The 14,605-nt window shown below is 44.9% G+C and overlaps 1 protein-coding gene across 5 annotated transcripts in view; it reads left to right on the top strand.

The window, feature by feature from the left end:
* Positions 1 to 14,605, top strand: part of SLC25A26 (solute carrier family 25 member 26) — a 129,963-nt gene that overhangs the window by 97,832 nt on the left and 17,526 nt on the right. For 4 of the 5 annotated variants that reach the window (XM_035106708.3, XM_060271329.2, XM_088662444.1 and 1 more), the window contains exon 7: positions 5,347 to 5,416. In XM_035106708.3, coding sequence (XP_034962599.2) covers positions 5,347 to 5,416 — 70 coding nt within the window. Of the gene's footprint in view, positions 1 to 5,346; positions 5,787 to 14,605 lie in introns of those variants that run through there. The other variant, XM_088662445.1, reaches the window with a different exon arrangement.

Raw genomic sequence — 14,605 nt, 5'->3', positions numbered from 1 at the left:
GTGTCACAATAACTGTTATTCACAGTGGCTTTAGAATACTGTCAAAGACATTCTTGCGCACCATCTGTAAGCTGATGTGCGCTTGGAACAGTGAAAGGAAAGGAATTGCTTTGCTGGCTGAGTTAAAACACCCTTTGAAAATGCTCAAGGGTTTGGAAACAGGCAGCACATTGAAAACAGGCTTCCAGAGGGTGGGTGCACATGAAGTTTATTTGCTGGTTTGAGCCCTGTTTTCAGAATGGGAAGTGATCCGATTTCTAGAAAGTTTGTGCATGCCTCATTCCAAATATGTACTGAATTCATTCTAGGCTCCAAAGCCTGTTGCTCTCCCTGGAGTGCTTCTTTCCTTAGAACACTAGTTTGGATAGGGCTGCAAGGCAGTCAGATTAGTTCTTTCCTCCTCCTGAGCAGGAATTCTTCATGAAGAGTATTGTTTTTCTCTTTGCAAAAGTATCCAAAAGAAAACAGTTTCCGCACTGCGAAAGGGGGCAGGGAGGTGAATGTAATAGCTTCTCAGTATTCAGGATGGTAGGCAGACGCTTGGAGGAGATCTCGTGGGGGAATCCAGCCCAGCCCTTTGCATTAGAAGGGCTAACCTACTTAAACAATCCCTGGTAGATCACCCAGTGCTAGCTGAAATTGAAAGCCCTGCACAACCCTTTGATACAGGGGCGTAGCCAGGATCAAAACTAGGGGGGGGGGCAAGCCATGGTCGTTCAGGGGCGGGGCCAAGGCACGGGAGGGGAGGGGCCACGAAGTGGGAATGTGGGCGGGGCTACAGGGCCAGTGGGCCCAATGACATTGTGGCGGTGGCGGCGGCAGCGGCCACTTTGTGCTTCTGGGGCTGGCAGTGTTGGCAGCTACCCTGCTTGGCTGGAGAGGATGAGAGGGTCGGGCAGGCGAGAGGGGGTGGCAACGCGGGCGAGGGCGAGGCAAGGCACGGCCGCAGCCACGATGGCTCCAAGGCGTTGCTGCATATCAGCATAATATTTCAACCATGTCTTGGGTTCAAGCCCCACCTTAGGAAAAAATTCCTGAATTGCAGGGGGTTGGACTAGATGACCCTTGTGGTCCCTTCCGACTACAATTCTATTGATATATTACCATAGCATATGCATCATTCTGCTTTCTTGAATTGTCCTACTCCTAGGCATAGCAGCCAACTCCTAGAGGCCTAGGTGCCTCTCCCCTCCCCCCCCAATTACTGGTAAATACCGTATTTGAAAGAGTCACCCCCCCATGTTGATGGGCTTTCTATGTGGGGCTTATCTCCCCCCCCCAGTATTTTATTAAGGATGGAAGAGGGAGGGAAGGAAGGAAGAAATAGAGAGAGGGATAACTCATATTTTTGGGTGCCTCTGGGTGACGCTGTGATGCTGGAACTCTGCAGCAAGAGGAGTCTTGTAAGCAGCTTTCTCTCTGCTTGATTTACAGCAGGCACGTCCAACAGGTAGATTGTGATCTACCAGTAGATCACTGGATGTCTGTGGTAGATCACTGGTAGGTCACTGGCACCCCTAAAAAAAGCTCACCCAAAATTTTCCTCCTCCCTAAAAAAAGTTGAACTATGACCTGAAGCCCTAAACAAAAATGGGCCTCCCTCCCTCCTAAAAGAAGCTCAACAAGTTTGACCTAACCCCCCCCCCCCCAAAAAACAGGGCTTCCCTTCCTTAAAAAAAACTCAACAGCTTTGACCTGAACCCCCCAAAAGGGGGTAGATCACTCCCAGTTTTTAACTCTGTGAGTAGATCAGAGTCTCTTGGGAGGTGGCCACCCCTGATTTACAGTATACAGATGCAGGAGGAGGGGCAGGCTGGAACACCTGTGCTTTTTATAAACATCACTGTGTCTGTCAAAGCTACAGGCCCCCCCTTTCTTATTCACTTCCTTTTAGCCTTGCAGAGCCACCTTAGTCAAATTGAATCCTCTGCACCCTCATTAAATCGTCAATAGAACTCTTAATGTGATTCCTGAATGCTCATTAACAACTCCCACTCAAGAACAATAGGGTGAATTGGTCAGCTATCGAAACTTGCCTGGGGATATCTGCTCCATTGTCTTAACTGCTTAACTACTGGTAGCCACTTTGCTTTATTTATTTGATGTGTTTTTGTTACAGCTGTGTCCGTCCCCCCCAGCAAGCGGAGACTTAGCTGCTCTTGCTAAAGCAAAGCCCTTTCCACTTCAGTTTTTGGAGGGGAAAAGTGCTGGTTATGGTCTGTAAAATACATTAATTTTTTGCTTCTAGGGGGGGCAGCTGCCCCCTCCTGCCCCCCCTTGCCTACGCCCATGCTTTGATATGTTCATGAATAGGGAAGAGAGGGCCTTTGAGCATGTGCAGAATTTGAGATCGGGGAGGGGCTACTTAGTGCCAGTAGACACAGCTCACTGCCACCTCTCTACTGGGAATTCTGCCGTCAAGCATTCTGCCCTGATGTGGGTGGCAAAGTGTGTGTAAATAATGCTATGCTGAGAGGAGAGTTAGTAATTGGAATCTAGGCCACCCAAAAGAACCTAGGTTGCTGTATTTGCTATCTAAGATGGCTAATGTAGCGATCTAGGCCTTCATCGTGTTCAAGTAAACTCATATCATTTGTTGTTATCATCCACCTGTCTTGGGAGACAATGGAGGAGTTTCCCTTGGGGTGAAGTCAACCCCCCCCCCCCAATGTTTCAGATGTTTTCTAAAAGTTGTGTAATTCTTTATCTCCCTGACGCATTGCACAGGGAGGGCGCCACTGCCGAGAAGGCCCTCTGCCTGGTTCCCTGTAACTTCATTTCTCACAGTGAGGGAATTGCCAGAAGACCCTCGGAAGGGGACTTCAGTGAATGATGAAGATGAACTTATATGCAGGTCTCACTTGGGTATTCCAAAGCAAACACAAACTTAGCATACAAGTGACCTAGGAAGCCAAGGAGGGCCCGGATTGTATGAGTTTCCATGTGTTTCAGCCAGAAGATTTATTTCCAATTTGTTATTCATAAGGGAAGAGCGCAAGATTGGGATGGGTCCTTTGAAGTGGAAAACAAAGTCTTCTATTCAGTCTTGGGTCTAATAGAAGGCACATGACACAGGCTTGGCATCACAGCCTGCTTGAAAAGTGCAGCGCTTGTCATCTTTGCTTTCCAGGACTGGGAATGCTGGTGGGAATGGGTATTGCCCTGAAAGAAAAACACGGCTAATTATTTCCTGCTGTCTTTAATAGCGCATGCCTGGAGCAATCAGACAGGGAATCGTTAGAGAGAAACAAGATGACCAAAGCCTTGTGTACTCACACTGATACCTTGTCAGTGCGGTTACAATTTCAGAGTTAATTGGACCCAAAGAAAGGAAACTTCCGTAATGAGATGCATTGCCAATTCCCTTATCCTCTAAATGCTTTTGTGTTCCCTGGGTTTGCTTAGGATGCCAAAGTAATTGTACTGTTGCACAACTGCAGAGGTCCTCATATAGAAGGCCATTATTGCTCTACAGTTGATCAGATTGGACATTTTACTTGCATGTGTATCTTGTTGGACTCCGCATCTTTCCCATTATTGATGTGGTGCTGAGGCTGAGAGATTGGAACCGCCCAAGAATGGCACCCACTGACTGATAGGGGTCTTGAACCCAAACCTCTCAGCTTATTCCAGGAAAACACAGCAACATGGTAAAAACAAGCAAAATAGAAAGAAAAAATCGTGCAAATCATCCAGATCTAACCAATAAAATATGGAGCATTGAACATAAGCAGGGACCTTTTCTCTCTTTTTTTAGAGAGATAATCTCAAAAATGGGTGGCAATTGAAATATTTTACTTTGGGTTTTCATAGACTTAGCCGGATGGGATGCATCTATTATTCTCTAATCTTCTCCTTCCTGTTACTTGATGCATTCATTTCCTCTCTTTCGCACATTTCATTTTGGGCCTCCCTATGAAAAGGAGGGATAGAATGGAACTTATTAGGTCATCCACGTCCAGTCTCTTCCAGTGTAGGGATTATTCCCTGTGGTATGTTCTCAAGTGCTGCCTGCTATGGTCTATTTTTAAATGATCCAGAAAAGAGGGTTTTCCCTGCTTCCCTGGGGAAGACCACACCACAATTAAGTTGGCCTTGCTGCGAGCGGATTTTATTATTTCCTCTTGGCCAACTTGAATTCTCCTTTGGCCTTGGTCCCCTGGACTGCTCCGAGTTTGGCTGTATGGTAGAGTAGTCCATTATTAATGTCTCTTGTTTTTCTCCGTTTAGACTTGTTGTAATTAGTTGACATACACCTTAGTCATGGGTAGCCTAGTGCTTACAGTTTAGCACAGGGAACTTGGAGCCCAACTCCAGATACAGGGATGATTCCATCCATGAGTGTTTGTGCTCCGCCCCCCCCCCACAAGCTATGGAGCAAGCTCTACTTCAGCATGCCTTTGCTTTCCCAACTAACACAGTACTTGATTAAAGATTTTGCACCCTTTAAAACAATTTAAAAATCAACCATTGTTCTTCATGAGTGTCACAAGGGCTAGACAATCATTTCTATGCACAGCCTTCAGGGGGTGGGGGGAACAGGGGGAAGTTGCTTCACAATTGTTACAAGGGGCAGACTATTGATATTCTGCACCGCCGGCAATCAGATTGTCTAAAATTGGGGGGGGGGGTAGGGGTAGAGTATAGTATAGATCCATTGCTCAAATATATGTACATCTCTGCTCTGCTAAACTCGGTTCAAAACGTAGCTGCAAGCTCAAAGGGTCGTCTCGGTCATACTTCTACATCTGTAAAATGGGAGTGTTAGTGACCTACGTCATAGTCAAAAAGGCCACTCTTGTTGGTGGTACCTGTGTTGTTCACCTTGGTTTCAAGACTGGGCAATTTAGCAGTGGGTGACAAAATGCTGCTTCTGCTACCCCTCTCAGCAGCTTTAGGACAACGTATCTGGGTATGAAGTAACACAAAGGGAAGTCATTTGGAAATGGTTTTTCTTTGGCATGTACATATGGATTGGAACTCACTCCTGATATTTTTCCAGTGTGCTTTTTGCATTGCTTTATCTTCCCAAGAGGAAGAAAGATTCAGGCTGTATCTGTAAAATTGCATTGCTCCAGGCTGAAATGAATATGTACTTAACTCTCTGCAAACATGCCTTCTCTCTTGCCGTTCCATTTATCTTTCCCAGACCATCTACTTTTTTTTGAGCGCATAAGGTCCTTTAGTGTGTGTATGTGTATGTGACTTATTACATAATTGAAAATGCCACAAACAGCTCTTTAAAACTCCTGTTTCCACCCGCCCTACACTTAACGAGGAAGAGGAAGACAGGGCAGATATACTAACTTTTAATAATTTCCCCCTCTCCTATCTCTTTAAACACAGGATCTCTGGTCATGGAAGCAAGGACACGTGGTCGATTCTTGGCAGTCTGCAGTCTGTGGAGCTTTTGCAGGTGCAAAGGATTATATGTTATCCTGGGAAATGCTAAAGAAGAAAGGAAGGGAGGAGGGAAAATGTGCAAATCTATTAAGGCGAGCAGCACAGCAGCATTCTTTTATAATTCCAGTTTGTTTAGAGCAAAGAAAATGGATCTTGTTGTGCATGGAAGAGGGGGAAAGAAAGGGAAGCAAAAAAAGAGGTGAGGTTAGGGAACTCAGGAAAGGGTGTCTGTTTGAAAGACAGCCAATTTGTTTTTAACAAATTTCTGTTATTGAACAAACAGTCCCTGTCAGTCAAGCTCTGGGATTATCCAGAGGTTGAGTTGTAAAACCCTCAGCGAGAAGAGACCGCATTTGGGTGCGGGTTTGTGCAGCTGTCTGCCCTGAGCTCTTCTTGAGGGTTTTCAATAAGGGCCCATGATTCACTGTTCATGTGACAGCTCCGACAGCACTCTAGATTAAGTAGAGTCAGGAGAACAGAATGTCTAAATGCAGCAGCCTGCAGGCGGAAACTTTCCACGGAGGAGAACCGGAGGCTGAAACATCTGGGCAGTCTCCGGACACTCTCCCTGGAATGAAGAGTGGCAGGACGTGCTCTTGGACGATTTATTGCAAAACAAGCTGGAAGTTAATTGAATTCTTAAAGAGCCACCTTGCCTTATTCTAACAGCCTGCTTTAAAATAACTTCCTTTAAGATGTCACAAGTGGCTCATCCCACACGTCTGACAAGGAGCAGGGAGGGGGAAACTTAACGGTCTGATAGAAATCTCAGGTTAGTGGCTGCTATAAGGGTGGAGTGGCAAAAATCTTCTTTCCGGAGTGTGTACAGTGCAAGGGTCCAAAGTGGTCACGGTGAATGACAAAATGTGAATAGGAGTTACAGTGGCACTTTTGGATTGGCCCAAAGTAAACTAGACACCATTAAATACACACACACACACACACACACACACACACACACACACACACACACACATATATTGGCCTGTTTATGATAAATTAAAAAATAAAAGGTTGTCTTTTTGCAAGGTATGCAGTGGAGCCATGGAAATAGCCATTTATATGAGTTGGTAACCTGCCCATACAGCTTAGGACAACATGTGGCAGCCTATCTTAGAAAATTCCTCGTCTGTCTATCCATTCCCCGTGGTATTACAGTAAAAAGTAAAGGTACCCCATACCATTAGGTCCAGCCGCGGATGACTCTGGGGTTGCGCGCTCATCTCTCTCTATAGGCTGAGGGAGCTGGCGTTTGTCTGCAGACAGCTTCCGGGTTATGTGGCCAGCATGACTGAGCTGCTTCTGGTGAACCAGAGCAGCGCACGGAAACACCGTTTACCTTCCCGCCGGAGCGGTACCTATTTATCTACTTGCACTTTGACGTGCTTTCGAACTGCTAGGTTGGCAGGAGCTGGGACCAAGCAACGGGAGCTCACCCCGTCGCGGGGATTCAATCCACCAACCATCTGATCGGCAAGCCCTAGACTCAGTGGATTAGACCACAGCGCCACCCGCATCCCCTTGGTATTACAGTATTTCATTCCAAATCCTTATTGTTGCTGCTTCTGTATACTCAGACCACATTCCTGTGGTGCTCTCCTTTAATGTGGATATATGTTTTATTGAAATTAGAAGGCCTTCCTTCCTTATTAACATGTTTAGAATCAGTGTCCGTGCCTTGTTTCCTGCAGTCAAGTCGTCCCTTAATTCCACTTCTTGAACCTTGCTGCTTGTCTAGCTGTCATGGTGTCTTGCGTCCAGGAATGCTATCCCCCCTTTTCTGCTTCCAACCATTGCCACCACCATCTGCTTCATTTCAGGATACCTACTATATGTAATACCTCTATTTCGGCAGTTCTACTTGTTTTTGGTAGCTACATGCCCTTTGTAGCTATTGCCACTTTGATTCCCTTCTTCCCACTTTATAATTATTGGGATTGCCCCTGAAAACACCCATATTTATACTTATTTATAGCCATATTAATATCCGTTCACTTGGTTCTACTGGTTTTTTGGGGGGTGGGGGTCTTAGTATTGTGTCATTTCCACTGGAACAACTCCACTAGTGTTTGGAGGCATTTGAAAGTAGCTACTCCTGAGAAACAGTTCTCAACATTTGTGTGTGTGTGTCTGTGTGTGCACGTGTGTGTGTGACATTTTTGAGATTTCCTCCAGAACCTCAAAAACAAGAGTAAATATGTCTTGGGTCTGAGTTGCTTGGATGACCAGATGATATATTTAGACACTATACACATAATTGCGCTTGGAATCATTAGCAGTGGTATTCTTGTGCTTTCTTGTGTTGCATATAATTGCCTTGAAAGAACCATCCTCTGTAAATAGACACTGGTGTAGGGTCATAGCTCAGCATGACATGTGGAGTGATGGCCTAGGGATATTCTGGGCCCCTTCTGTGAATTTTCAGCTTTCATTGAAAGAAAAAGGTATTTAGCCCTGTTACTTGGAAAGATACAAGGAAAATTCTACAAGTAATGTTTTACCTGCTTGCTTTCCACATCCTGCCCTTCCTTCCTTCCTTTCTTTCTTTCTTTCTTTCTTTCTTTCTTTCTTTCTTTCTTTCTTTCTTTCTTTCTTTCTTTCTGCAGGCATCCCCAAACTTCGGTGCTCCAGATGTTTTGGACTACAATTCCCATCATCCCTGACCACTGGTCCTGTTAGCTAGGGATCATGGGAGTTGTAGTCCCAAAACATCTGGAGGGCCGAGTTTGGGGATGCCTGGGCTAGGCCAATACCTTGGGAGGCTAGGCAAAAAAAGGAGATCAGGCTCCTAGTATTTATCTCAAAAATCCACTAGGAATTTCACATTTGTTAAATAAAATCAAATGTCACCAATATTTCAGGCAATAAAATTATGTTAAATGTAACCTCAAGCCTCAGCTTTCATTCTGATTTTGTTTCAAGGCTCTGCCATTATTTTCCGACTCATCAGCCTCAGAAGTGGGGAAAGGAACATTTTTAGCTGTCATTTTGCGTTACGCCTGCCATTTTGAAACCAGACCACATGCTGAATGATGTACTGTAGCATTTCCCCAAGCCTATAGGATCAGCAAACAGTTTCAGTATGAATTTTGTTTATAGTTTCTTTGCAAACCTGTGGATGATTGGATACCATTGTGACCGTTTTCCATTGATGCCACACTCCCCCCAAAATGCTTTTAGACTTTCTCACTATAAATATCTGGCTAAGGACCTTTGAGATCTTGCAAGGGCCTCCTGGTACATCTTGTGTTATGTGCATGAAGTTGTGTAAATGTTACTTTTTTAAAAGGTTCGCTGAGAGCTGTGCTCTCTGCCAGAATGCTGTGGCCCCAGCAGCTGTCCATGGATTCCAGGTGCTGGATCTGGCCATAGCCTACCTGGTTGACACATAAATCAGGGTGTGTTTGGTGTGGGGTTGGCTTCTTTTAACGCCAAATGAGATGTGCTGATGATGGGGACTCAACCATGTCCCATGTTATCTTCTCGTGCCCTCACAAATTCAGGCACTGTCCTACCTACAATTCCAGAACTGGACCAACCTGAAGCCTGAAATGGTGGGGGTGTGAGGGATTGCTTTAAGGTGGGAGAATGGAGAGGGAGTGCTGTGCTCCTCTCTTGATGCAAAAACAGACCTCTTGCTTTATGTGACTCTCCTGCCCACATCTAGCTTTTGTTGTTGTTTAGTCGTATCTGACTCTTCGTGACCCCATGGACCAGAGCACGCCAGGCACTCCTGTCTCCCACTGCCTCCCGCACTTTGGTCAGACTCATTTTGGTAGCTTCAAGAACAATGTCCAACCATCTCATCCACTGTCGTCCCCTTCTTGTGTCCCCAATCTTTCCCAACATCAGGGTCTTTTCCAGGGAGTCTTCTTACACAAGACAAAGAGGTGCTACCAAGCTGGGAGCATGGCATGACCTGGGCGGAAAGTCCTTTCTGGATGTCCACCAGCTGTTGAAATGCTGCCTTTCCAAATTACTTCCTGAAACAGTTGGAATGTGTGTTAATGGTTGCTTAGCAACAAGCCAGATTCTCCACCTATCTCCACTTTCATGGCCCCCTGGAAGAAATTCCAGACTGTCCCAATCTTTTCATATGTTTTGGAAGACATTTGGTTGGGGGGGGGGGCTTATTTGTTTTGTTTTGTTTTAGTTAGGTTAGAGCCTTGTCGAGCCCCCTTTCCCCACTGACACATCCAGCTCCTTCAAACGCAACGTGTCTATAGCATTTGTGGAGAGAAAAAGTGCATACACCCGCGCACCAATATAAAACCATACATAAACATTACAGTTTATAAGCATAAAGTAAGTCAAACCATTGCGTGAGAGTTATTTACATTTATCACCATGTTGCAGGTCTCTTGGAAGGAAAATAAAAGTTTATAAGCCCAAGCCGCTAGCCAATCCTTAATCACGGCTATGTTGCCAATACCACAAAGGCTGTATTCAGACACTATAACTGTCTGAGACTCCCTAGCTACTCATGTTCTTTGCGTTACCACAAAATTTACTTACAGCCTTTTAGAGGTCAGAGGAGAGAGGAAAAAAAACATTAAACATGATAAACACAGCCTTCTGTTTTGAACTGTTGTGTTAACCAAGAAAAAATACTGGATCCTTTCCCCGCCCCCTAATCGTAATGTTGTCTACTTGGCAGAGGGAAAACAAACATTAGTGTTAAGTTAAATGGCCAACACTATCTTTTTGTTTAAATGCTTGCAAAATTGCAGTGGTGGTTGAAGTAAAATTTCTAAGATGCTTTGCAGCGCAGTGCTAACCGTGTCTACTCAGAAGTGTGTCCCATTGAATTTAATGGGGCTTGCTCCCAGGTGAGTGGGGCTTTGATAGCAGCTTCAGTTGCTTGCTGTGTATTTCACGGGGCCAGCTGATTATCTTTGCTCACGGGTCTAGGAATACAATACATCTTTTCTAAAGCCATAAACTAAAAGCCCTCAAATGTTGTAACTTTCTCTCTTCCATGCTCTGCTTGTGAATGGTCAGCAGCAACTCACTACTGCTGGTGAGAGACCATTGTCTTATTATAGTAAGGGAATTGTTTCGTTTACTTGCTGAAGGAAGTCAGGGTACTTTGAAATACTGTTTTCCCAGAGGGTTTTGATTTGGTACTCTGTCCTTGGCAATGGCAGCTCAACAGGTGGGGGTGATTGATTCAGTCCATCTTGGCATATCTTACAGTGCACAAGATCTATGGTTACAGGTAGGTAGCCATGTTGGTCTGACGTAGTCAAAACAAAAAAAACTAAAAAAATTCCTTCCAGTAGCACCTTAGAGACCAACTAAGTTTGTCATTGGTATGAGCTTTTGTGTGCATGCACACTTCTTCAGATACCTGAAGAAGAAGTATCTGAAGAAGTGTGCATGCACACAAAAGCTCATACCAATGGCAAACTTAGTTGGTCTCTAAGGTGCTACTGGAAAGATCTATGGTGTTACTTTGATGCATTTGGAGAAATTACTGTGTTAAAACCTGTTGCCTTCCCTGCTTCGTGCTGCCATCTGCCTTTATTAATCACGGGCATCTTTGTCGAGGCAGAAATGTATTGGAAGTGAAGACTGCAAACAGTACAAGGCTAGCAAAGGCTTTTTTCGTGCAATAAACCTGGACAGCTGCCTTGGTTTCCCTTTCTGATCTAATTAGCTCTGACAAGTTTACAGCGCTGCGTGTTGAGAGTCTTCTTTGCCCATACAAGGTATAAAGGCAATGATGAAATCTTCTTTTAGAACTGACTCTTTACAGATGCCCAAGACGGTGCTTCCAAACCTAAATTGGTTAAATCATTGCAGATGAAATGCCCCATCCTGAGATTTCTTCTTTCTATTGTGAGTTGAATCTTCCTTTTATAGACCAGCCATATCTGCTGACTAACTGATTTTCATGTCTTAAGGATGCCATGCAGCTATTCTTACGGAATGTGAGCTTTCAGTCTGATCTACAACCAGTCCAGGTGGCGATATTGCCCTGCTCTCCTTCTAGGAATCTCAAAAGTGTGAGGTGTCTCAAAGTGTAGGATTATCTCCTTTCAAGCTAGACTGTGGCGTGGTGTCAGGTGTCCTGACAGAGTCTGCTCAGGAAGACAGACAGGTTACGCATCATATTTGGGAGGGGAGAGCCTCCTTACCTAGAATTGTTGTTCCTTGGTTTTCTCCACCCCCACCATATGTTTTTATTACAATATTTTTCATGAGTAACAAAAGTACATACATTCACTTTGAGACATTATTGTTATCGGCAATATGGGGTTGAGGCGGAAAGAGAAGTGTGGAGAGTGAGGGGAGGAAATAGTATTAAAAAAGGGGTGGGGAGACAGTAATCTTTCATTCTTTTACATTGTACAGTCATACCTCGGTTTAAGAACGCTTCGGTTTGAGTACTTTCAGTTTAAATACTCTGTGGACCCGTCTGGAATGGATTAATCGACTTTCCATTACTTTCAATGGGAAAGTTCGCTTCAGGTTAAGTACAGACTTCCGGAACCAAAGGCTCTCTTCATTTCTGTGCTCATTGGTGTCCTTTTGAGCTCACCTTTTGCTGCCACCTTGTCTCCGGTCACGTAGGGATCTGATGGAAACTCTAAAGTGCCAATCCACTCCTTTCGCTGCAGAATCTAGAATTAGTGCATCCTCTCCGATGTGCAGGTGTCACTGCTCAGTATTCACAGTCCCTAAGGGGTGGAATCTGCTGTGCCAAGAGAGTCGTGTTGGAGCAGGCTGCAGTTCTGCACTGTATAGCACTGTATAGCACAATTGGGTCACACCAGTGCACGATTAAAGCAACACTTGGTGGTCCCACTGCTGCCATGTTCTGAAGCCAAAGCAAGGGGAAGAACAAAACACGCTGTCCTTTTACAATGCCACTTCCTCTGAAGTCATACCTTGAGTGCAGTTGGTTGGAAATGCTGGTATCTCTCTTCCCCACCCACTAGCTAGTTAAATTACAATACTTGCATACTGTGTTTCCTCCAGTCTCTGTTTATAACATGAAGACTGGGAGCAGTACCCAACTAAGTAACTGTGCACCGGCCCTACACCACCCCCAAATCTGTACAGTGCGGGTTAGGGAAATCCCCAGAACATCTTCAGGGGCCATTCAGCTCAGTGGAGAGCGGATAATGTTTTCTTGTGCAAGGAGAAATTATTGCACTGGCAGATTGTTCCCATTAGCAGTACTTTGAATACAACCCCAGGAACTGCTGTTTGTGGACCTTGTAAGTTCCCTGATCCTCTGATACACGTAAACTGGATTATCCGCAGCGTCATGGAAACCCAGGGTCTGAGCTCAGTTGGCCATATTCCATGCATGTTGGCTACATGAGCTGCATTTTGTTGCTCCAGACAGTATGTTCTACCTGTCTGAAGGTGGAAACTTGAGTGTATGAAGCTTGCAAGACCAGGAACCCTTCCAGGTTTGCTCAAAGTCTAGTTCGGGCTGGGGGGGGGGAATGGTTTTCAATCACTTCCAGATTTAATTATCTGTCTCCTTCCTACACTTTGGAAAAGAACAAGCTTTCTATATTCCATAAAACTGGGAGGAAAAGACAACTATTTATAGCTACTTCCCAAGACAATGCTCTGGGCTGGACCTTTTGGAACATGTGCTCTGACCTTGGCTCTGAATTTTCTGCACACTCCTTAGAAAGGATCTTGCTTTTTTAACCTCTCACTGCTTTTCTCCTCTATCCTTTTGTTCATTACCACTCGCCCGTTTAATAGCTTGCGCTTTGGTACATCACGGCCAGGGTGACAGAGCCAAGAATTCATCCCCTGGGTTCTGAACATCCTGGCATGCATTACATTACCTTTGGTTTGGGAGAGGTGGTGCTATTGCTGTGGGAGAAACAACCCACTTCTCTCGGCACTGTGTTGTTTCTTGCAGCTAGAAGCATGATCTGTGTTCCTGGCATCATGCTACTTTTTTTTTTTTATGGGAAGGGCTCAGGACTGCAATACCTCAAGGGCCTCCTCTTTCCATATGAACTTACTCAGACCCTGGGATCATCTTCTGAGGCCCTTCTTCCTGTGCTGGTCTGGAAGGTAGCAACACAAGAACATGCCTTTTTTGTGGTGGCTCCCTGTTTGTGGAATGCTCTCCCCAGGGAGGTTCGGCTGGCACCTTCATTATAGATCTTTAGGTACAAGGCAAAAATGTTTAAAGTTAACCAGGCTTTTGGCTGATTGGCATCCAATGCCCTTTTAAAATGTGTTGTGTAAGGGAGGGTTTTTGGGTTGGTCTTTGTTTTTGTTTTTATTGTGTATTTTCTGTTTTATATATTGTGATTTTGTGTTGTGAACTGCCCTGAGATCTACAGGTATAGGGCTGTATGCAGATTTAATAAATTAATTATAATATATATATATTCAACACATGTTTTCCCCCAGACCTAGTCAGTTGATTTAATGTGTTCTGTGCCTCTCCACAGCTTCTGTGGTTAGCCTAGCTGTATTGGTGGCTACAGTGGTTAAATCTCTAGAGGCCTCTGTCTCTGATTGCCACAGGCTCTTCTCCTTTCCTAGAAGTTTATGCCTCCTGCTTATGCTGTCCTGTGCCCCACCCAGAGCGGACCTGCCTCACTGCTGTTTTTCTTTTAACACAGGGGTGTCAAACTCAAATTCATCGGGGGCCGCATCAGCAGTTTGGTCACCCTCAAAGGGCCGGTTGTATCTGTAGGACTATGTGTCCACTCTTTATTATCATAAATTATTGTCACTGCATTCAATTATTACTGTTTTTTGTAATAATGTAAGTAATAACTAGCGCTGAAAGCAGAAACATAGTCAGAATAATGGCAAGTAGATATTCAAATGTACAATTATTGTACAATTTATTGAAAAATGATTTTTGGTAACTGCACTGGGTGGTGGAGGCTCGCTAGGGTTTCATGCAGGAGCTTTGCAGAGCTACTGGTACCTGGAGATGCTGGGGTCCTTCTGCATGCAGGACAGATGTTCTGCCAGTGAGCCACCACCCTTCACCAAAGGGACTGGCTGAGGTTGACTCACTGAAGCTGCTCTCCTGGTTCCAGGGTTTAAGGGCCAGAAGTATAAAGCAGCATCCTATGTTTCTGAGGAGAGGGAGAGGGAGAGGGAGAGGGAGAGGGAGGGGAGGAAGGAAGGAAGGAAGGAAGGAAGGAAGGAAGGAAGGAAGGAAGGAAGAAAGAAAGAAAGAAAGAAAGAAAGAAAGAAA

Source organism: Zootoca vivipara, chromosome 2 (assembly GCF_965207765.1).
Source record: "Zootoca vivipara chromosome 2, rZooViv2.hap1.1, whole genome shotgun sequence".
Classification (NCBI taxonomy): domain Eukaryota; kingdom Metazoa; phylum Chordata; class Lepidosauria; order Squamata; family Lacertidae; genus Zootoca; species Zootoca vivipara.
The sequence above is the reverse complement of the archived record's forward strand: the minus strand, read 5'-3'. Positions and strand labels throughout refer to the sequence as shown.